The sequence below is a fragment of the Anoplopoma fimbria genome, chromosome 19 (assembly GCF_027596085.1).
Source record: "Anoplopoma fimbria isolate UVic2021 breed Golden Eagle Sablefish chromosome 19, Afim_UVic_2022, whole genome shotgun sequence".
NCBI classification, from domain to species: domain Eukaryota; kingdom Metazoa; phylum Chordata; class Actinopteri; order Perciformes; family Anoplopomatidae; genus Anoplopoma; species Anoplopoma fimbria.
Window position 1 is genome coordinate 24,374,434 of NC_072467.1, and position 24,956 is coordinate 24,399,389.

General features: G+C 37.7%; 1 protein-coding gene across 1 annotated transcript; it reads right to left on the minus strand.

Moving 5' to 3' along the window:
- Positions 1-5,176: 5,176 nt before the first annotated feature.
- On the minus strand, positions 5,177-10,639 carry rerglb (RERG/RAS-like b). Its single transcript, XM_054620750.1, has 5 exons — positions 10,588-10,639; positions 8,820-8,876; positions 7,987-8,060; positions 6,171-6,319; positions 5,177-5,582 (listed from the first exon to the last, which is right to left on the minus strand). The coding sequence occupies exons 1-5, from the start codon at positions 10,637-10,639 to the stop codon at positions 5,297-5,299; spliced, it is 618 nt and encodes a 205-aa protein (XP_054476725.1). The 3' UTR covers positions 5,177-5,296.
- Between the last annotated feature and the right edge of the window lie 14,317 nt (positions 10,640-24,956).

Sequence of the window (24,956 nt, forward strand, 5' to 3'; positions counted from 1 at the left end):
GCTCTGAAGCGACCTGTCAATCGGGGAGCCCCGCCCTAAAGCATACTCTGCTTTATGGTCTATTTGACTCTAAATGGAACCATAATTTACTAAATGAACATCATGCTGTATTGAAAAAGACTTGAAACTAGAGATTGAGACCATAAACTCATGTTTACAATGTTTACTGAGGGAGTAAATCAAGTAAGAAGTAGAGTCATTTTCTCATAGACTTCTATACAATCAGACTTCTTTTTGCAACCGGAGGAGTCGCCCCCTGATGGACATTAGAGAGAATGAAAGTTCAAGACACTTCTGCATTGGCTTCACTTTTAGACAGCCAAAGTGAAACCAAGGCAGTAACATCTACTGCCTTGGTTTCACTTTGGCTGTCTATAGGCCTCTATCACAGCAGATATTTTGACTTGTCATAGTAGGAAAAGCGCAGGTCTAACTAAAAACATGAATAAAGATTCTTCTTTTCAAGTGTCCCTGTAGGTCATGACACTGTGACAGTGAGGCAGATCCCAGAACCTGAATCAGCTGAATAGAATTCAGCCATAATTAAGTTAATTATTTACACTGTTTGCTTTTTCCTGCTTTGACATCAAGGGATGTTCTGATTCAGCGACCGACTACAAGAGCTTTAGAGGGCATCTCTGTGATATTGAGCTCTTTTATCAGATTCACTTCATTTGCAGAGTTTTTTGGCAGCGTCACTGGAAGAGGATACCAACGTCTTACGAAGCAGTATTCAGTGCACAGACAGCAGGACATCACATTTAGTGTAACAGGAGACTGCAGGACACTGACTAGACCACGGTCAATTCATAAAACACATGAAAAGGATTACAAGCTGCTTTACATTCAATCAATGTTTCATAAAACCAGATGTAACTCAACAAAAATAAAGTTGACATTTTTGCTTCTATGCTTCTTTTAACAGAGGATGCACCATATTTTTCATGGACTAGATGTCACATTTTCAGAAAAAAACACTCTTCAGATGCAGCATATATTATACATCCAGCAAGCAATCACTGTGTGCACTCATGCAGCGTGACACACAGTGCAGGGCAAAAAAAAAAAAAAAAAGTCCCCTCGAGCAAATCATACACTGGTGTTCAAATGATGTTTTCCTTCAGATCATAGCAGGAAAACATATGTTTTAATGGGATAATTTCATCTGTATGCTTTTTTTGTGTTTATTTGAATTAGAAACAAGGTATTATTTTACCACACGGACAAATTGTTTCCACATATTTTAAGGAAGCAACTTTAACAACTATTTATTTTTGCAATCGCAGAGAAGGATGTTGAAAGTGTCTCTTGCGTGGATCCATTTCACTTGGAGGTTCAGGTCTTTGGAAGCCATCCAATCCCCTGTCAGTCTGACTAAGCTGCAGAGTTTTTTTAGATTGGAGTGGGGATGTGCTCACCAGCTGTGAGATTAAGGGGAACTGATCGATGGCCCCTCTGATTGGCTCTCAACCGGTGTCCCAGCAGCATCCAATCCCCTTGGTTCAGATGGTTTTTCCCTCGGTCCAGCCAAAACCAATTCTTCCTCCACGCAGGGGCCGAATAAGATCGCTGACCTGAAGCTACGAGGCCACGCTCGGAGGTTCAGCCTCCAACCGTCTGCTTCCATCTGACAAAAAATGAGACAGACAGAGAGGAAGATGAAGAGTCTATATTACGAACATCTTTGCACCATAACATATTTCCACTTTCCTCGTTTATTCAACGCATGTTTTCCTGACATCTTTGTTATTCAGCGTTAATGCCAGCGGTGATTCTCCAGAAATTACCTGTCAGTAAAACTCAGTAGGAGGCAATGTGATGTCTCTTTTTTTTTTCAGTCTCTGTAGGTGGAGCTCTTTTCTTACCCTCTTAAACCCTCGGCTGCTCCATCCAGCTACAGAGTTCCTCTATCTATTCAAAGCAAACCGCTGTTGCTGCAGCTGGGAATGTAAAATGCATGACTTCCTCTGTGTGGCAAAGGATTTTTCTTTTTCTTTCTTTTTTTTTGTTAGAAGAGAAAATGTCTTTCATGAACTTTATAGAGAGTAGAAATGAATCTCAGGGGTCATTTGTTTGAAAGATAAAAAACATAAGAAGCTTTACAACGCATGCGAGATAAAATAAGCTGCACATAAAAGGGTGTTTAAATGTGGAAACTGTGACTGAAGGAAAAGTGTTTGCTTCATTCACTGATTCCAAACTACCACCAAAATGACTCCTGTAGAGATGATGATGAGGATGAGGATGAACACGAGGAGGCTGCAGTGCTTCCTGTCTGCTCTTCACCAAATAAATATCCTCCACTTGAAAGAGGCACTGAGCAATCAGGAGCTACAGTTTGATCAAAAAACCCAAATTCATTTAACTTGCATAAGCTGCAGGTATTCATGTTGTCGTCCGTCTGCAGTTTTATGTGTTTTGTCTGATCTGCAAGGAGTCTATTTGAAATAAGTAAAAAGCTTCAAGGTTCATTCTATAGAGCTCAGAAGTAGTTGTTTATTCTCTGAAGATTAAAGGCAAAAAACATCTAATATCACAAATACATAAAGAAAACTGAACTCCAAAAAAATTCTCAAATGTCAATCAGAAATGGGAGAGAGGATCAGATTAGAAATATGGTATGGATACAAATGATTTACATACATTTATCCTTATTTTAGTGTTATTATCAGTTTTTCCGTATTGATTTATCTGTTGTGTAATTGTTTTATTGATTTGTCAGTGACTTTTTATGCTTTCCCTTTGCAACCTCTCTTTAGATAAACGTTAAACAAAATAGAATAAAAACAGTTTTTTACTACCACATGCAATATATGTAAAAGAAAAACCTGTAAAATTGATTGGAGAATACAAATGCCTCCATAGAGGTCACGGAAAAATAAGATGTACTTGATTAAAATAGTGATTTTTTTCCATTTCACTGCTCGCTGTCATTTATCTTTATAATCGGAATTGATTCTGTGTGTATTGGCTCAGATCAGATGGGCAGGAAATCATTAAAGATATAGAGGAAGAAAAAAAAGAGAATGTTATTAAGATGTTTTTTGCTGCCATCTAGTGGGCACTTCAGGAAGTCAGAGGCCAGAATGCTGTGTAATAACGGTGCATTTCTCAAGTCTCCTGCCTTCAAGCCAACTATTTTTAGCAGCTTCACACAGGAAATTCCTCTTTCCTGAAGGCTTTAGAGAAATGCCTCCTGTCATGGCCGTTTTAATTAAAGTCGAGCTCAAAGTGAAACAGCAGCCCCCTCCGAAGAACTAAAACAGGCATCTTATTAAGCAATGTTTAACTTTAATTTCCTCTGGAGAAGCCGATGTTTTTACAGTTTTTACAAAAAGAACATTCGTCTACAAAACGCTGCATACATGAAAAAATAATTCAGGATGGGAAACATATTCAGTCTTTACAGGATCTTGGTGACATAACTGGATTTAAAAAGAACAACAGCACAGCATTGAAAGAGTTCATGCCCTTAATTGGTATGTGTTGGTGTTTTTCATAAAGTTTGAACGTCATGAGTTCACATTCAGGATATTTTTCAGACAAAATTATTAAATTTACCAATTATTTACATAATATATCAAATGAAATGGTTGCAAACATTATTGGTCAGGTCAGTGTATTTAAATGATATACCATATAACAATATAACAGAAATATAAAGAGATTATGACATATTACAATGAGCAGTATAGTCAACAATTAACTATAAACATCCACTATGGCTTCCAAAGAGTAGTATTACTATGAAAAAATTATAAAATGTCAAATGCATCAAACATTTTCCCTCCAAAAACATTATAAAAACCTGCTGCACAACAACTCTGAACTGAAGACACATTTCCCCACATTACAAAGAGTTTGGCACTTTGGCCGTCTTGTTTTTGCAACCAGTGAACGGAAATTACGATAATCCCACTGCAGAGTAATGAAGTAGAGACACCTCTGGTAGCGTAACAATCCTCATAGAATAGTTCGTTTGATATCTTACAAATGTACTCCTTATTTTTGGTGCGTTTTCCCACAGAAGTCTAGCAACACCTGTCAATTTGCGCTCATTACATGCACACAGGCTTCTCAAAATACACATTTGTCTTCACAAGAAACTCAGTAAGGTTTAGGAATAGATTGTTATGGTTATTTATGAATTACGGCGCGATATTTTTCGTTGGTATTTCTAGGAAAGCTGCCGTGGTAGCGTCCTGTCAATCACAAGGTAGCCACATAACCTGCTTTATTGTATATTTACTGTAAATGGGACCATAATTTACTAAATGAGCATCATGCTGTATTGAAGAAGACTTGAAACTAGAGATTGAGACCATAAACTCATGTTTACAATGTTTACTGAGGGAATAAATCAAGAGAGAAGTAGAGTCATTTTCTCATAGACTTCTATACAATCTGATTTATGTCGCCCCCTGGTGGTCTTTAGAAAGAATGCAAGTTTAAAGCACTTCCACATTGGGTTCACTTTTCAGAACCAGAGGTTGCCTCCTGTACAAAGCAGAAAGGCAGTTTTATAAGCAATGATACATTTACTTAAACCAAAGACAGAGATGCTTAAAGCCGACATCTGACCAATGAGTTCACCACGAGTACACTGATGATGGCGAGAAAACTTCTCAACGTCACCAGCAAATCAACAACTCATCAGACTCTTCGTTCCTCCATGTTGTGATTACGCTTAATGATAAACAGTTATGTCTGATGAGTGAGAGACGGAGGAGAAGCTGATTACAGACAATCAAAGCTAGACAGTTGTTTATTCTTGGGGTCCCTGTCGGTAGTCCTTATATGTTAAATATGTTGGTTGGGTGAGGGTTACACTAACAAAGAGTATTTTATAGAATAATTGTTCATGTAAATACTCAGAAAAGTACAATATCAAAAAAGTATTTATATTGGTACTGAAATTGGTATTGTTCTTGTGCTGATATTGAAATATTTGAACAATAACCCACTGAAGTCAAGATTTCTGACCTTTTCAACTTCAACTCCTTTCAACAGTTCTTTGTTTGTTTTACATTTGAACTTTAAAGAGAATAGTCTGACTTAAAACTTTATTTTTTTTTGCTTTCCTGTCCTTCTGTGACCTCTGACCTCCAGGTCAACAAAATCCTGCTTTGCTTTAATCAAAGCACCATAATCATTCCTTTTTGAACAGCTGGGGGGAAAAACAAAGCTGGGTATCATTAGTACTGATATGTTTGGACTCCATCCAAAGCCTTTCAGCATGAGGTTTATGTTTTGGTACTCAAACAGTTTCCAGAATGTCCAGTTCTCTTAAACGTCCTCACACTGACTTCCTCCTCTTGCCAAACACGTTGTTGATGAGCTTGGCCATCGACTTGGAGCCGCTGTAGCGCCTCCGGTCGGCCCTGTACTTGAGGTGCTCCATCACCTGACGGATGAGTTGGGTGAAGAGGCTGGCGATGTCCTGGTAGCTCTCTGCGGCCGAGACCTCCCGGAAGTGGCAGCGGTTCTCCTGAGCAAGGCAGCGGCCCTCTTCCTCACGCACCTGCCGGACGTGACACAGGTCCTGCTTGTTTCCCAGCAGACACACAGGAACCTCCACCTCCCTGAAACAGAGGAGGAAAGCAGCAATGAAAGCAAATTACTTTCTATTTTTAAACCTCTTCAACCTTTTTATTGAGTTTATTTGAGGGCGTTCAAACTTTTAGTTTATTTTATATTCAAAATCCAAAGATTTAAAAGACTCATTAAGTGTCAATTTATAAAATGATGCACAAAACATCTGGAATATTTACATTCAATGTAACAGTGCAGCCATTAAAGAAGATAAACCCGCCCACTCCATGTCAGCAGATAGGACAAACTAAAAAGTCAAAGTACACTTCAAATATTAACCCTAACCCCTAAACCAATATTCTCAGTTGAATTTTAAAAATATTCTGGACTTTGTTTATACTTCTTAAGCCAAATCTAAGACCCCTAAGACACGAGCAAATCTGGGAAAATATTTGCAAAAGTATTTCATGTAGCCTTGCAGTATTGGAGCGCCTCAAACTCTGTAAGAAATGTAATAATAGAGATAACAGGCCACCAGCTTCTTGAAACCACCAAGTCTGAACTTTGTGAAACCCAGCAGAGTTTCCCATCAGCCTCTGTCCTCTTCATAATAAAACAACCCTCATTTTGCTTCTCACCCTTTGCTGTTCTCCACGCGTGCCTCCCGAATCTGCCGCAGGATGTTCTTGGCGTTGATGAAGGAAGTTCGGTCGCTGATGTTGTAAACGACCACAAAGCCATCCGCCCAATCCACCGGCTCCTCCAGGATACACCTGGCCTCTGAGCTCTGACAGGGACAACACAGGCTTTTATTTTGAAACTGATCATATTAAATTAGTATCAATGTCGTCCTCTATGGCTTGTTTTCTTCACTGGTTCAACTAGACAGAATGAGCTGAAGTAAATGTTCTTTATTTATGTCTTTTAGTAGTTATTAACTCACAAACATGAGCTTAAGATAGACAGCATTGGCTCATTGGTAATTTTGGCCACTTATTTAATTAAATTAAACCTCAATATAGCATAGCTTTATCTGAATTAAAGAAAAACAATATGTGTAAAATATTAACAAAATTGTAATATCAAAGTTAAAACGTTTTCATATTTTATTGTTGAATTAAATGGTATTTTTTCCGGCTTTTCTTACAATGATCAAAAGAAAAATACCCTTTAACATAGTATTTAGTATTTGTAATTAACTTAGATCTGATTTAGATCTGTTTTCTGACTTTTAAGCCAATAAAATTGGAAGGATTTGATTTAAATCCCTCTCGGAAATGAACACCAACACACCCATGTATTCAGTTTAAGTTTCACTCGTAAATATGTCTCATTATAGCAGGTAACTATATAAAAACACAGATTCTTTGCAGTATATCTGGTTAAAAACTACATTTACTATTGTTTGGCACTTGACGCCTCATGTTTTTCTGTTGTACTGTTGTTCCACTTCTTCCAGAGATATTTCTACTGTCGTTTTTGTCACCCGTGTAAATAGGACTCATGTACAAGTTCATGACCTTGAGGAGAAACAAACATAGTAGGAAGGACAAGTGGCCCGAGGAGGACTAGTCTGAACACTGTAAAAACTCACTTATCCCTTTCTTGTTATTGACTCCATAGTTACTTCATGGAGTCCAGGTCAGAAGGGCGCGACACGGAGTCACTGTTTCTTTATGAAAGGGCGGCCTTACAGTGAGTTTAACCGACAAAGACAATGACCGGCTCTTGTTCTGCCAAGCCAAGGGGTATTCCAATAAAATACTAACTCTGCAGTAAAAAGCCTCTCAGCTCTTTGGTCTCGCTGAAAGAGAAGTAACCGGGTTATACGGCTGTTTTCTTCAAAGAGACAGCCACTGGTGCACACATCGCCTCGGGATACTCCCATAAACCTTTGGTATTTAACTTTAAGTACTGTACGCTTCGCACACGTGCCGAGGAAAAAAGGTAAATATCCAACCATGACTCATTCAAGGTCACGGAGATGAAGTTCAGACTGAAAACGGGATAGTTTTTACTGTTTTTATAGAAAACGCTTGTAGCTCCAAAACTAACTTTCACCTCAGCTGAAGGACTGAGAATTTTTTCTCCACTGAGGAAACATTTGAATAATAATTCTAAAAAAAGTAGAGCTTCTCTTGGCCGCGGACAATTTGGAGACAGCAGGTTTTTTTTCTTCCAACACTGATGATAAATCGACATTTTTGTCAAAAGTTATGTTGCCAAACATGATGATAATCATAATTCAAACTAAATGCTGGAATAGGAAATTTAACTTTCATATGGTTGATGAGTGAAAAAAAGAAAAAAGAATAACGCAAAACAGAAAACCACGGAGTCCAACTGCAGCTCAGCTTTTTATATATAAAAAAAAGCTTTTAGAAAATAAAAACATTTACTATCCAAAGGTTTGGATCCAGTTAATGATATTTATGTGTTATTGATGTGTTTTACCTGAGAGCAGGGGTCAAAAACTTCTAGATTTAGCTGCCTGCCATCGATTGAAAGCCTTTTGTGGTACAGGGAATCTGTAACAAGGATTAGAAACAATCAAAATAAATAACAGTAATATTCATTGATTAAAATAATGACTGATGGTACAAAATTCTAAGTTATTAGTGTGTTTTATTTGTATATGGTTTACAAATTGTCAGGTTTTGTTTGTTTGTTTTTTTCTTCTCTTGAGTTTGACTTTGTTTATTTATTTGTTTGAAAGGTGCACTAATCAATATTCTCGAATTAGCAATGGATAAAAAGGACCATGTGTGATGTCTACAGAGCTTTTTAGCATCTTTCAGCTCATTTGTTTTGTTTTTTCCAGCCCCCAAAATTACTGTTTTGGTTCACTCTCACCTTTGAAATCACCTTTATTTAAATTGGAGCATTCGGAAGCTAAAGATACAGATATTTCCCTCAGGAGTTAGTGGAGAGCAAAATTAAAGATTAAATATTATAATTAAAATAGATAAATGCTAATGCCAATTTTATAAGGTGATAGTATGTCAATGTTGTATTTACAGCCTCCTATACTGCCCCCTAGTGGCAAAAAGGCAGAAAATACAGGTTAAATTAGATAAAAATTTAAAAGACATAGAGGCACACTAGAATAAATTGGTGTGTGGAATGTACTATTTAAATGTTTTTACAGCTGTAATCATCTTGAATTATGCTGCATATAAAAGGTAAACTGGTTTGTTTATCTCATGAGCGCAGCCATGATGTCTGGAGATAAACTCCGTTCTCCAGGACCAAAACAGAATCACCTCATCGAATCTGGAAACACTTACTGGCGTTAGAGGCGTATTCACCGATGAAGCGCCTGGTCAGGAACCGCACAAGGACAGCTGGAGGAAACAGGAGAAATGAAAAACACAACACAGAATGAATCACAGCCTCGTTACACACTCTCATCCCTCACAGGTGGTAGCGGTCGGGGGTTAAATGAGCCTCATTTAACCCCCGCAGGCAAAGAATGGTGCCAACAGTCTCTGAGGGTGGACCGGTGAAACTGTAGCCTCACATGAAAGAGGCTGTATGGCTTGTGTGCATATTTGGCAAGTTGAATAGTTATATTTCCCCCTTCTGCTTGGCCTCAAGGCTGCAAGCCACATTTAAAACTGACTAGTTTTGGTCCCAAAGACAATCAGTTTCATCTAAGGGCTGAAGTTTCAAGTTGCTCACGGTATTCATGGGCTTCTGAAGGGGTTATGCTACGGCTACGAGTACACAAATATGGATATGGCCCAAAAGTTACTCATGCATGCACTCCAGAAAATGCAAATTCAGCACAATTCTTTTGGGGGCCCTTCTTCACATCATCGCTGATATAATCAGACAGCGAAACAATAGCAAAACAATGATAAATGTGTTTTGAAAGCGACAAGCAGAACAGCAAAGAGTAGAAAATACGTATTAAATGGACGCATACGGCCTCCAGAGGCTGCAGCATCTCAACAGTAACAGCTCTGGTTCACTGCCAGGCAGCAAGAATGGAGACGTCCCATTGTTTTATGAAGCTTGAACACATCGTAGAGCCACTTTGTCTTAAACAGCACCACAGAGACTGAATGCTGATTTGTACAATAAGACCCCAAGCAGCAGCAAGGATCCTATAACTCCCCTCCTTCTGCTTAACCAGCATTTTTCACTGTAGTTTGACCTTTGCAGATTTAAGGTTTGATCACATGACATTTTGGAAAATAAGCAGATGGAGTTATTCTGCCCAAAATACAGATCTTTTACATATTTTCCTCTAAGTAAGCAAAGAGTAAATAGAAAAGGCTTAATTTAGTTAATTACAACATTTAACAAAATCAGTGGTGGGAACTTTAGCTCCCCTAAAGGTCGACTGCACTGACTTTGATTGATTAACCCTCAATGTACATTGTTTTTTCACCTTTCAAACCTTGAAATCAGGTCTTTGAAACATGCATTTTAATTTAACAAAGGTCAGGGGTTCTTTTAAAGCATAAATAAACTAATTATTTTTAGTGAATCTCAATGAATGGAACCATTAAATGTTTTTGTTTTTGTTATGTAACATGAAACAAAAAGGCAATAATTTAGCAGTCCGTAATGATTTGGTACCACAAATGATAACACAGCTAGCTACCTACCTAGCTAAATACCATACAGTACCGATCACCATTTACAGCAAGTGCACGATATTTATTTTGATTTATTTTTTCTATTAATATTTTTTCAGTTCATATCCTGAATATGCATAGTTGGTTTACTAATAACTTATGTTCTCAAATAAATAAAGTGGAGTAAAAAGTACAGTATAAGTATAAAGTAGCAAAAAAATGGAAAATACTTAAAAGCACAAGTACCTCAAAACTGTGTTTAAGTAGTAGTGTACGTCAGTAATGTACTTAGTTACAGTACTTAACAACACTGGATTTATTATGCACCATAAACATTCATTATTTGACAAAAAGAAAGCCACAAATATAATTTGAAATGGCCTCAGACACAGCACAGAGATGATAAAACTTGATATTATACATCTTTTCTGTGTCTGTTTGAAATAATAAATCACCTCCAGCCGCTCACCTGACTTCCCAGCCCCCTGGCTCCCCAGCAGGGCCAGCTTGATGTCGTTCATGCCTGTTCTCCGTCAGCTCCTCTGTGTTGTGTCTGGTATCTGGGTTAACGTCGGCACACTAAATGCTCCTTTCTAGACCGGGTCTGGATGGGAGTACAGGACTGCCCCCTCTCTTCCACTTCAAAGGGCTGTTTCACTTCACTTTTTCTTTTAAATCTGGAGGGAGGGGAGAGGAGGGAAAACAAGCACCCCCCTTTTCTCTCTCTTTCTGTCTGCTCGTTTACTCTCACACCTCTCTCTTCTCTCCTGTATCCAACAAAGTGTTCTCTCCCCTCTTTTTCCTCTAAATCCATCTGTTTTTCTGCTTTCTCTCCTCTCTTGTGCTCATATATCTCTATTTTCTGCCTCTTCCCCCTCCTACAGAGAGGTTACTGGAGGGTCACGGCTGACTAAACCTATTGTGCCGCTCCAACACTGTTACCGTGGTCTGGCTGCCATCTATGGACATTTATGTTATTCTTCATACTTTAATGTTATTGAAGACTGTTTGTACCAGGAAAAGAAAAAGATGAAGCGTTAGGAATGAATTCCAAGAATACAAGTCACATAAATGCAACCATGTCTCTTAGAAATGACTTTTTAGACAGAAAAAAACACCTGAACGTGTTTTTTATCAGCTTAGCAAGAATGTTTTCAACAAACAAATTGCAAAATGTTCATACAGCACGTATCTGCAGAACGTTTCCTGACAACATTTAAATTGCTTTTCCTACAATATCTGCACTTCGAATAAAATATCCGCTCCTAGCAACTAAAACATGACACCTTTCTGCAAATGTATTCAGTAAAATTACATTTAAAAACTAGTGAGTCAAAGGTATGTCATAATAGGTCCAAATTTTGATTCACTAATCAAAAGTATGAAATTTACTAGGTCAGATTTACATACGAAGTCAAAACTGTGACATTTATATTTAGAGTTTTAACTCAGTAATATTTAATTATGAATAAATGCCATCTGCATTACATTTTTATTAACATAACATAAATGTTTATAATGTACATATATGGCAAGTTGTCAAACATGTCTGCATGACTTTCACTTATAACATACAGTATTTCACAGTTTTTCTACAATATTGGCTCTTGCAATACAACATTTTTAACTGAAGTATGATTAACGTCTTTATATCCTTATGTTTAGGCACTCAAATCCCTTTTTTAAGATTAGAGAAAGATCTTGGTCTTTCTTAAATATTGACGTAAACAATAAGTTGAAGCACAAGACAAGTGTTGTTAAATGATCATTCAACCAAAACGCCTTAATGAAACCACACTCCTGCACTTTGCTCGTTCTTAATAGTCAAAATTATAACTTAATTTCCCATAATTAGAACAATTTTTATAATTTTCAACTATCCATTTTGGGTTTTTTCTGACAGAGTTGGTCTTCCATATAATGTGATTTTGTATTGAGTTAAAATCCAGAAACCAGAATTTCTTATTTCTTCAGGTTTTCGAGTTGTTGTTGACGTCTCTTGGATGAGACCTGGCAACTTCAGTCCAGTGTTAATAATATTCTGGCTTCAAGGAGAGTCATTTTTATGAAAGTGAATCAGTGTGTTTTCATGAAGGGAAATGCAGTGATATGATCTTGGGAAAAAAATGACTCTGGTTACGTATTTTATCAACCGTGCCGTCACATCTCACCAGACTGAAGCAATATAGTGAAAGTTGACTCTTTAAATTCCGTGTAAATCGGGACCATGAAAAAGGCCAGAAATAAAAACCCTGATTGGAGCATCAGTCAAAGTCCGGACATCAAACTGACAACAATCCATTTCCTTGACGTTCTGCAGCCACACAATTGTGGCACATAAAAAACAATAAATCATCCTCCAGTAGGCTTGATTTCACATTTTAACTTCAGCCAATAAAATGAATATTCTTTAGACCTAAACCACATTTTCGTCCCCACTGATCCTCCGGCATTTTGGGCATTTTGGGCCCATTTCCAAACTGGCGTCATCTGAACTTGTATTGGTTTTGCGTGCAAAGACTCCTTTAGAGAGGGATTTCTAGAATTGGCTGCACTTGTCTCGGTGTTACAGTATTTCAGAAAAATACTTACAATGCTGTTTTTTAAAGCCTTCATTTTGTGTTGTTTTAGTCTGTTTACATAGTTTCTTTATGATTATAAGTGTTGGAAAGAATACCCCAACATTTAGGATTGGACCGATTCCCTGAAACATTAGAAATGTAAACAAGGCTTTTAAATTTATTTAAAATACAGTACGTTAATCCACATGTTAGGCTTTGCATCCAGAAAGCTGTCAGTCAATGTCAGACCTTTTCAAGACCTCCTTTTTTTTGGAGTTCGAGCCGCTCTCTTTGTGTTGACTTTAGGATCACGGTTCTTTAAATAGCATAAAACAAAATCTGAAATGAAAACAGCCCGACCACATTTGTGCGTCCAAAGCCGTTCGTAATGCACGGCAAGGCGACTGGATGGGCTTGTGAAACGTTTACCAAATTATGTTCTTTCCAAGAAGCGATGTTTGGATAATATATATACGGCGAATCAGGTTGCTCGAGGCAAAATAATTGGTACCACGTTTTCCGAGTTCAGATGAAGACAGAAATCACTGAAAACACGTCTCTTAATTTCTTTGACTCGCTCATCAGATGGAATGGGAATATTGGAAAATAGAGAAATGAATAGAGGCTGTTCTCATACAGCGTTTCTACCTACAAATATTAATGGTCTGTATTTTATAGCTATCCCACAATATCAATTAATATGTAATCCACGTAATCATGAACCAGGAAGTAAAAAGGCCCCAAAAAAACCACGAAGTGCTGGTCTACCGAATATTTCACAATCTTTTCCTAAACTTAAATAAGTAGTTTTGTTTCCTAAACCTTACCAAGTATTTCAGTATCTTTTCCAAACCTAAACTAAGTATTTTAGGGTCTTTTCCTTAACCTAAGCATGTAGTTTTGTTGCCTAAACCTAACTACAAAGTTTCCTGTGAAGACGGAAGTTTATTTTGAAAAGACTGTATGCATGTAACTAGTTGATATTGACACGTTTTTCTGGACTTTTGCAGTAAAAGGCACATTAAATGAGGACAATTTTTTCGTAAAATATGAGACGAACCCTTGCATGAGGACACTTTGATTAATATTCATCTCAGGAAAATGTGTTTTCTCCAATCAAGCCTAATCTAAAACCACTCAAGTAAGAAACCTTGAAACACTTGAGCTTCATGACCTCAATTGGCTGCAGAAAAAAGGAAATGCAACCATAATACAAGTATTCAAATAAAATCACTTTTCCTCTCGTGCTTCTCGTCCTTAAAACTTCTCCTGTTGTAATCAGGGAGAACCGAATTCCTGTGTTGGCCCAGCCATCCATGACAGCTTTTAATCAGGCAGAGAGGAAAAGACTGTTTCTCCTGAGCTGATCAACACGTGTTCGTAGAAAAAAGCTTTCACATGGGACGACGTCATGTGCCCACAAAACTACACACATCAAGAAACACGTTATTCCCAGCAGCTGCACACACACACACACACACACACACACACACACACACACACACACACACACACACACACACACACACACACACACACACACACACACACACAAAACAACATCAAAGGGCACAACATGATTACCTAACGTCTGTGCACCAGGAATCTGTCTAAAAGCTCTCTGATTATTCTGTGAAAAATGAGATTATCTATCACGTATGACACGTGAAAAGTTATGTTGGACTGGAGATATATCCTCGTGGCTGTGAGCCAAACAGGAGACGCCATCTTAAAAAATGTTATGGCTCCTGTTTACTGAATGTCAAAGGGGTATCTGTGCCTGATATTTAATTACAGAGATCTTGGAGAAAAAAGTTACTATCAGCAGTTGTATTTGCATGTGTAGTTTGGTTTTGGTTTAGCTGATTTTACAGTTGTTTACCTTGTCTTTGAATGATTTAGTGAGACTAAACAATAATACAGAAATGATTAGTTTGTTAATAAAAATCAAATATATATTGACGAAGTAAATTGGATGAATGTTTAGTTCATTTTAACTTAACTTAGCCATCTTTGTTCAGCTTAAGTTAGCCTTATTAGCTATTTAGGCTAAGTTCAATGCTCGACTTCAGGATGTTATCAAAACAATATGATTAATATGTGTAAATATGTTGACAAGCAAAGTAAATTGTTGAGTTCTTTAGTTTAGATCAGCCATCTGGGTTTATCTAGTTCAATTGTATTTGTTGTATCTTAACTTAGCCTTAGTTTAATTTATCTTAATCTTTGTAGGGACATTGTGGCTTTTTAATTATTATTATTTTCAGAGTAGTGTTCTTGGTCTTGTTTTGTTTTCCACAATAAGAAGAAAAAAAAACACCCATTTCCAATGTGTTTTAGCCCAAAATATATAAATAGATTCATTGATTGATAGTAATTAATGATATTTCTATATATAATCACATAACTGCCACTTATATGTCTCTGGCACCTAATCAAACAATTATCAGGCCTGTATTCAAAAGAAGTGCAGCGGCTCAACAAGCTAAATCATCGGTTTGTATGTCATTGATCGGTTCGTTTCTTACGTTTCGGTTTTGTATTTTTCCAGCAGCTGATAGAAGAATGATGTAAAGAGTCAAAACATGGGGAAGAAAGATCCCAATTAGGCCTGTTTATCTTTTTCAAGCCTATCCTTTGATTTTGTAACAGAAAATGACAGGATTTATGGAAAACGTGTTCTTAATCCTCACAGAAACAACAGCAGCGTTAGATGGCAGCTATCGATCATTTCTCTAGCTACATTATTGTTCAGAGAAATCAGAGTTAATGTGACATTCATGTTTAAAATCGGACCTTTTTAAATCCAAAGCTCATTCGTTGTCCTTCACAAAGCCATACAAGCATCTTGAACGTGTATCTGTACTGAACCAGCGTTGTCCGTGTGACAGGCTGTAGTGATGAAGTGCAGAGGCAACGACTGTCAAACCTGAAAATATTCTACGACATCTATCATTCCTGTTATTTTTCTTCATCTTCTTCTTTCTTTTGGAAGTCTGCTTCCCAAATTTGGGCATCAGAGGAGATGTTTCCACACGTTTCCACAGCTGAGATGTTGAAACGATGACTTAAAAATGACTGATGGCGTGTCTGTGGTCTTTGAGTTAATTCTATTCTGAGGTTTATGGCTTTAAAAAGCATCCAAATCTCTGTCCTTGGCGTAAAGAACATGTTGAAGTTAAATGTGAAAAATGATGTGCAACATTATCTTCTTTACATTTGATAAATCCCAGAACTTTCACACTAAGATGAGGTAAAAAGAAATAAGGTAAAATACGTCTTTGCTGGCATCTTTCTTACCCTTTTCTAGGATCAACTTTGGTCATAAAACAAAAAGGTGGTATATATTTCTCAGTATCAGCTCTGCTCTCAACAATGTCTAAAAAAAACCCACTGTAACAGACAGTGACCTTAAATAACACAAAACTGTACTAACAAATCTTGGTGGGCAGCTTTTGGGAGGAAGTATACATCATAAACAACTGTTTCCAAAGTGAAGATAAATTAAAAATATCAGGAGTCTAATCGTGGCTAATGCACGCTCTTGAGTTTGGTCTAAACATTACATGTGGGTCTTATCTCAAAGAAGACCTCTGCAGCGTCTTCCAGTGTGATTCACCAGACCTCAGAGCTGCATGAGGTCTCCGTTTGATGTTCTGAAATGAAACATCTGCACATTACAACTCAAGAGAGAGAGAGCAGACATGTGACTGAGGTTTACTGGACGGAATAAAGTGGGTTTAAAGGACACAAGAGGGGAATAAACCTCCCTTTGAAAAACATCTCACGGCCAATTTCCCCCCTAGTTTACCTTTACATTAGCCACAGGGCCGCCTTAAAGCCTCCTCTCATCTTTCTCCGTACCGCTTCATTCAGTTTCTGACAATTTTTTAGATCCAAGTGGGATGAACACGCAGATCAAAGTGTTTAAAGGCCGGCACGTAGTGGAGGTTTTATCAGTGGTTGCAACAGATTTTGTCCATTTGAAAATCTTTTTATTGGGTTCAGGGAGTAAAAGCACTCATGGTGCAGCTTTCTTCATAGATTAAATTACACAGAAGAGCATTTTGACAAAAATATAAAATGGAAGTATGAGCTCTCTGGCTTCAAGTGCTCTTTCTGGTTTGACAAATTATGTTGAGCTGAATATTGGAAGAACAAAATGTCCTGAAACACTGAAGAATATAGCAGACCACAGAGGACGGCAGCAGAGTCCAGGAGAAACAAAGGAAATGAATCCACATCAGGATTAATTCAGACAGCAGATGTTTGTGAGTGGGTTTATTTTGAGGTGATCCCAAAGAAAACGTGAACGAGAAAAACAACACGTCCTCTTTTAAACGATGGGTCTGACGCAAGTTCTAGGATGTGAGGAACCTAATGATTAATACTGATGTCACCACGACAAAAATAATATTTGCTCAGTTTATAACATTTACATTTTCTTCTAAATTTCAACAAGAATCTTTATACATTTTAACAAGATGTCTTTCTCATTAATTCAACTTATAAATGTTAGTAAGTCAAAAATGCATTCGTAAAAAATTGTCAATCAACTGTGTTTATTGATCTTAATAAATCATAATTTATATTTAATAAATAAATACATTCTTATAGTTATCCATTAATTGTGCTGTTATATGTGTTAATATGTGAGTTATAAATAGATTTTGGTCAATACAAGTCGAACTGTCTATTAGGGGATTCTTCTTGATGAAATAAAGAACTCGCTAAAAAAGACAAGGAAAGTTTGATGATGGAGGATTTTCCATAACCTGCCAACCCAAATGTAATTCTTATTAATTGCTAAAAAATTATATATACTGTATCATTAAATGATAGATATCAATAATGACATTGATAACTGCTAAATAAAAACTATTTACTATATTTTTTTGTTATGGCAACATGATGTCACTTTATCTTGACAAAACTTTCAAATTAACCTATGGCGTAAAAATAACGTGGTTAACATTGTGAATTCAAACAAAAACACTTGCTCTTTGTTGGGTTTAGAAAAAAAACATAATTGTTTGTAAATACATAGACTGAATAAAGTACGGAAAGCACGTCACAAACAGCACAAACTTAACTTCAAAATAACTCAACAACATTTTGGACACCGGCATCCTGGGTGAAAGTCCTGTGTTTGTTTGACCCAAGTGTGAGTTTTATCTATGACGCCATGGGGGCTTGACAAACAGTCGGTATTTAACGCTCTCAGAATGAGAAACGGCTGTTCTTTCCCTCTGAAATGTAGTGAATATAAGTATAAAGTTACATGAAATGGTCAAAATTGTACATATCTAAAGTACTTGAGTAAATGTTAGTTACTTTCCACCACTGCTGGATACATGGATCATCTAGTTGAAGCTAACTATTAACTTTAACTTTTAAATTCAAGGTTAAACAACTAAACAAACTACAGCACATTCAGCACAACAACAACAAACCATGTTCATGTTTCTGCCTTCAGCTCCACCAAGCTGAATCCCAGTCATAACATTCAGTTCATGAGGTGAAGTTTTCTTTTTAAAGCCTTCACAGAGTTTTAATGACGTCGCTCCGCATGATGTCATTTAGGTCATTGGGACATTACTGCCCCGACAGGATGATGGAGTTTGTCATCAGCTGCTCATGAGGTGACGCCAGTATAAAGAAACCCTCTCTGATGGAGAATATATCCAGTTATGGTCCTTTTTCTTTCTGAGTATTTTAACATTTCACCTAATTATTTTAGAATCCAGTCTGTAAGACTATAAAACATTAATTTATTTCAATACTTTGTTAAAAACCGGAGCATAAGAGCTAAGAAGCCTGAAAAGTGAGGATAAAAGAGTGTTATTGCGAGATTATGTCCAAAAATGAGCTGCATTTTCTTGCTGTTGTTGCAGAAGTGTCAGAGTGTTGCTTCATGAAGATTTTCAGAAGCTTTGTCTAAAAAGCTGTGTCCAGTGTGAGTAATGCCCTGCCATCTAAATCCACAAAATGATATAAAGACACAAAACTCAGGAACAATAAAATGCAGGATAAAAAGACGGAGGACCAAATCAAACTGTGCTTTCATATTTGATGTAATTTATTGTCTTGCTCTGTGATCAATTTGTCCTTTTGAGCAAGATTGAGCAACATTATCGACATGAAACAAACCCTGATGATCTTCAAATCTACTGACTGTGTGCAGAAACCAGCAAGGAGAGTGGGAATGGAAGTAGCAATAGTTGAGGGTCATTTAAATGGACAAAACCCCCCCTGTGCTTTAAAAGTCTTACTGTAATTGCAAACTTATGGCTGTTTATCCAAAATATAAGGTCTTAGATACAAACACGCCCCCTGGTGGGCGAAATATATTAAAGCCTGGAGAAGCACAAACCGAAAACTTTAAAATCCTGTTAAAAAACATAATGAAGAAAAAAAGTAGTTATCCTCACTTTCTGCTTTTCTTGTTGTTAAAAATCAATTCAAAAAAATAATGTCTCATCATCATTTCAGGGACAGTAGATTTGTGACTTTTAACCTCTTTAACCTGAACTTTACCAACCAAATATAAATACACTTTTTTGTTTCTCTTTATGGGACATATTTATTTATAATATGCAATACAATGTTACAGGGATGATACAATTCAAAGGCAGTGTGATTTGTTTTTATTTATTTAAAAATATTTATTTTGGGAAATAATTAAAAAAACGTTGTATTATAAAAAAAATATGTTAAAAGAATATTTCTCAGTAAGACAGTGACCATAAATGCCATATACAAGAAATAAGACTTTTTTGCAGGGAACAAATGTTATGGATAGAGTGCCAGCAAGCAGGTAGACACTTTGTGTGTGATTGTTGTTTAAACTAGTATTACAGGTAGTATTTCTTCCCACTAAACACGTATCTCCTCTTCTTGTAGTTCTCCCTCCTCTTCCTGCAGAGCCACCGGAGGCGAGCGCTGTCCGTTGGGTCGTGGCTGGTTGATGGAAACGTCCGGTCAGGAAAAATCTCAGTGAGTTGGCTCAAGAAAAACAGCTCGAGGCTCCGACCGGCCTGGGCCACCTCTGAGTCCGGCTGCACAGCAAACAGAGATGAATGTAAGAATCACAAAACTATATTAATAGATTTAAACTTTATTTATCCAAGGATAGTTGACCGAAAACTCTACTGAAGTAGATTTAGTTAACCCTCAAGTAAACTTGGGACAATACAGAGTCAGACATTTAAGATCAGACTGCTAATAGTAGTGGAGATTTAAAACTGTTTGATTGATCACCATGAAGTTTAGTACAGATATTCATGGTCTGCAGAGGATGACTCCCTCTGAACTTGGTGTTCCTCTAACCATCAGATTAAAATTTTAATTTGCCCAATGTCAATTTGCCCAGGGTGGGATCAGATTACTTTAAAATTAAGTAAACTAATAAAAAAATCATGGCATATTATGTAATCAGTAACAAAATCCATTGGATTACACAGAAAAATGTATTCTTATTTGATTACTTTTGGATTACTCATCAAATCAATTATTATATCAAACGAAATCATTGTACCTTACACAAAAACAAATGGTGGCAGACGCAAAAAAAAATCTACAAATACTGTTTTTGTTCACATGTTCAGCTTTTTTTGTTGGTTTAAATCAAATTTCCTTTTCAAAGAAATTCCTTGCACAAATCTAAAAAATGATGGGTTTCTTTTGTGAATTTATTTTTTTTAAAAAGCAAAAATGAGGACTTTATCTCCAGAGGAGTGACAATTTTTGTTCTGCTTATTTTCTGTAACCAGTGTAGCATTTGTAGTGGTGGAATTAGCAAGATAGCTGGCTAACTAGTGGACAGCTGGCTAGTTAGTTACTTTGCTAATTCCGCCACAATTTAATGCTACACTTGTTACTGAAAAGCTTTGACTGACGTATGTTGTCACCATAGCAACTACGAACATATATAATATATATATATATATATATATATTTGACTAATATATATATTAGTCAAATGAACACAGAAAACAATGTCTGTTCTACTTCTTTTCTATTTCTACCAACCTTGCATTCACATTAAACTTAGGTGATAAACATGTTGAACATTATTTCTGCACGTTAGCACTGAGCATGCTGACATTATCATTTAGCTCAAAGTGTCAATGAACAGCCTCACAAAGCTGCTGTTAGGCTCTTGTAAGATATCACGTGTGGTTTAACGTGAACTTGGAGATGGACACAACCTCAGTTGCCTTTATATAGAATAAAAAGAAGGGAAAAAGTGTCCCAGTTTTCTGCTACATGTGGAACTTATCCCCAAAGGTTAGAGTGCAGAAATAATTAAATTAAGCCAGAAATTAGATTAAGTCGGGAAAAAAAATCCACTCACGTAATTGAACGTAGCGCAGTTCTTGAACATCAGCAGGACGTCATCCACAAACTGTTGGGCCGTGAAGTAGTGGAGAGTGTTGCTCTTGTCCAGTTTCCTGCGGATCACCGACAGGTCGATGGGCCTCTTGATGATCTGGTAGTAGTTTTGGGCCTGGAGCACATTCACAGAGATTACATCACGGTGGTGGAGGTTGTTTACATTTTTAACATCAAGGTTTGTTATGAAATGTAAGTGGATCATTTGACATGGAGAGTTTTATTAAGCCAGTGTTTTCTCTACTTAACCATGACATACTGCCGTCATTTTGAGCGTTTTGAAATGAGGCCAGCAGTGTAGATCTTCTCTTTATCACGGGTAAATGTTTTCTAATAGGTTGCTTTGTTCCATTTCATTTATTGCACTCTACTTTATTGTACTTTCTTGTAAAAAAACAAAACACGATAAAGATTAGGTGAATTTGATGCAACAGAAAGGTTTAGGTTTAAGTGGTGAATGTTCAAAAGAAAATGTTGTTTTTGAAAGTTTATGTAAAAAACATGTAAGGTTGATGTGTTACTGAATGACATATTTCCTGTTTTTTTAGATATGTTTTTATATTTACCAAATAGTGGTGTCATATAATCATGTGTAGGATGCTTATTCTTTTACATATACTTTTATAACTTTTTTGAAGGAATATTGTTTAGGATTTAAGGGGATTTATTGGCAGAAATAGCATAAAATTACAAACTACAGTTTTTTTATTTGTGCATAATGACCTGAAACTAAGAATCAAGTTTTTGATAGCTTAGAATGAGTCCAACCTCACCACTATATTTAACTTAAACCTACACACTGCTCCTTTAAATAAGGCCTACCATGTAGTTATCATGACATATATTTTAGTTTGATTATTCAGTGGTGTCAGGGTAATTTATTTAACATGTTTTTAATGTGAATCTGTCAGACTGACCAGGACGCTGACGGGTTCATGGAACGGAGCGCTGAGCGTGTGACAGTACAACAGCAGAGTCAGCTTCTCACACCTCTGCACAGGAAACACACACACATACACACAGTCACTAACAAACATCTGGTCATCCACGCATGGGATGATACTTGTACAGATGCTTTACATGTGATGAGGGTCAAACTGATCCGACCCTGCAGCTCACCCTCTGGTCCTGGTTGGACAGCGTGTACGGGGCTTTGACTCCCCCACAGGAGTTCTTGTTCTCACAGTCGTAGGTCTCCACAGGGTCCTGGTCAGTTCTGCACAGCGTACACGCCCAGTCACCTCTGCAGGACACACATGACCTCCGTTACTGAATAATGTTGACATTTAAAACAAGTAAAATACTTCACATTCTTTGCACGGGGCGATGCATCTGGGATACACTTTATATTTTTAAAACATGGCATGATTTTACCTTTTTTTATCATTGAAACAAATCCCATAAAAAGATCAAATCCAAATGAAATGTATCATAAAACCAAGTATGTCTGTGTAGCAAAAACCTGATATTTCTTATGACACATTTCAAAGAACCATGTGCTGCATTTGGGTGAAATATTACTTAATTTAAGGTCAGCTTTACTATTGTCTGTCTGTTTTCTGACCTTTTTCTAACCTTTGCTTTTTATTGGGAAATACTGAATTGTTTGATTCTTCAAACCTTTAAAAACAATCCTCAATCTTGGGTTCACCTACTCAGTAAACACTGCTTGGCTATAAAGTGTCACAAGTGAAAAAGAGTCTGTATGTGATAAACGTATACATAGTGTGCTATGGTGCTTACAGTGGGAAGCTGATAAGCAGAGGTATATGACAGGCCAAGTGGTAAACTTTTGGACAGCGGTCACAGCAGAGCAGATCTCCTCCGTTCTGACACACGGCACAAAAATCTTCACTCTCCATCTCCTCGATCTTTGGACCAGGTCCAGGTCTCTGCATGGATGAGTCCTCCTCCTCTTCCTCCTGTGAGCAGCAAAGATCCGGTCTTTCATCTTCAACGTCGTCCATTTGAACCACCTCGCATTTAATCTCGGCTTCATCCTCCAGCTCCATGGGTCCCTCCTGATCCACCACCGGTTCCGGATCCAGTTGGATCACCATGGTCTGCTCCAGATCTGGATCCAAATAAAATGTTTCTGAATCGGTTCTCCCATCCGGGTCCCACTGGTCGGATTCAGTGTCTAACAGGATGAAGGTCTGATCTGGATTAGAGTCACAGTCCAAGCCTGAGTCCTGCTCTGGTTCTTCGGAGGCGGAGCTGTCTGGACAGTACGGTTCGGTCCAGGAGGTCTGTGTTGGTTCTGGTTGGCTCCGATCAGACTGAGGCGACTTTTCTGTTACCTCTGAGGTGTTTGCCTCATCATGACTGACTCCATTCTGCAGACAGAGACAAAAGTGGTCATAAAAGAGAGCTCTTGTTGAGTGAAGCTTTAGTGTGTCGACCTTCATCTCTATACCTGCTGAGGACGATCCAAACAAGAAGCGTCGTCATGGAGATTGTTGGCTTGTGTTTGGCTCGGCAGTCGGACCAGAGAAACCACCGGCTGCAGAGACGACAAGCAAACGGACTGGAAGTTCAGACGCTCCAGGCTCACTACCGGTATGCAGGAGTTACCCAGAATCCTTTGGGCCTCTGGGTGAATCCTGTGGAAATAAATGGACAATACCACATCAATTAAGGAATAGTTCCTCATTTTAGGATATCATTTTCAAGAAAATGACTGTACTTCTCACTTGATTTATTACCTCAGTATACATTGTAAACATGAGTTTATGGTCTCAATCTATAGTTTCAATCTCAAATTTACAGTAAACTACACCATAAAGCAGGGTTTGCTTTAGGGTGAATGATTGAATGAATGTAACCCACAATTCACTAACCCCACATATAGACACCAATAGGCCGAAATGGTGTTATGGTGTAAAACGCACTTTATTCAAACTCAGATACAAGCGCCGATGTACGCAGGCAATCACCTTTACGTTGTCGTATAGTACACTTCATACAATCTTGCCAATAAACAAAATGAAATTCACTAAGCTGTCTGTCCACTTAACACATGCTGAGTTGCAGCCTCCCTGCAGCGTTCCCTACTGGTCTGGGAACGCTTAATAGTAGTGAGTGATGACTCAGCAGGAAGCCAATTGCAGTATAAAATGAGCAATAAAGGTGTTTTGGAAAAAGTGTGAGTCACCGCAACAACGAGAGGTCCTTGAATGTGCAGCACTAACCTGCCAACTACAAATATTATGCAGTTTGCTGCAGCAGAATAAGAGCTTAGCTGTGGACAGACACGGAGGTACTCACTCCCTCATTCACTTACTCACTTATAAGCGAAAGGGGTAAGCATCTTCTTATCTACCTCTTAAAGGAAAGCTAAAAAGCATATCTCCCAAAATGTCAATCTACTCCTTTTAAATACATTTTCTTATTGTGTTTGTTAGAAAACGCGTTCCCCCTGTTGTCCTTTATTTTACCTTATTCTCTTCAATAAAGCTGCCACAGCTTTTCCATGTTGTCGTTTTCCAGATGGAGGAGAGGCTGCTCTCGTCTTTCCGTCGCAGGTCTGGTTTGACTCCTTTTCCATCTTGCAGAATCCAGAACTGCAGAGCTTTTTTAATAAGAAAATAGAGACTTAGTGTCTTTTCATTAACCCGAATATTTGAATTAAAATATCAATAACCCTTTGTTAATTTCCTCCCTCTTCCCTAACGCTGTTAATTCTCATCCAGCTGCTCTGCTCAATCATTAAACTCTTTATTATAATGTGTCTGTGGGCCATTACGTGTTCTGTTGGGAGGCTCGGCTCCTCCGCTGTGGTTGTGGGACCTGGACCGGTCTCAGATGACTCGGCCTCCAGTGCCAGCTGCACTCTACCCTTGGCTGCCCGTGGCAATAAGGTGGCCCGCCTTGGGGGAAAGTT

What these genes read in the sequence shown, in the direction of transcription:
- rerglb (XM_054620750.1), bottom strand. Translation starts at nt 10,639, where the DNA reads ATGAACGACATCAAGCTGGCCCTGCTGGGGAGCCAGGGGGCTGGGAAG. An exon ending in CCAGGGGGCTGGGAAGTCAG is followed by an intron (nt 8,877 to 10,587) that starts GTGAGCGGCTGG and finishes TGTTTCCTCCAG; the next exon opens with CTGTCCTTGTGCGGTTCCTG. An exon ending in CGCGTGGAGAACAGCAAAGG is followed by an intron (nt 5,583 to 6,170) that starts GTGAGAAGCAAA and finishes CCTCTGTTTCAG; the next exon opens with GGAGGTGGAGGTTCCTGTGT.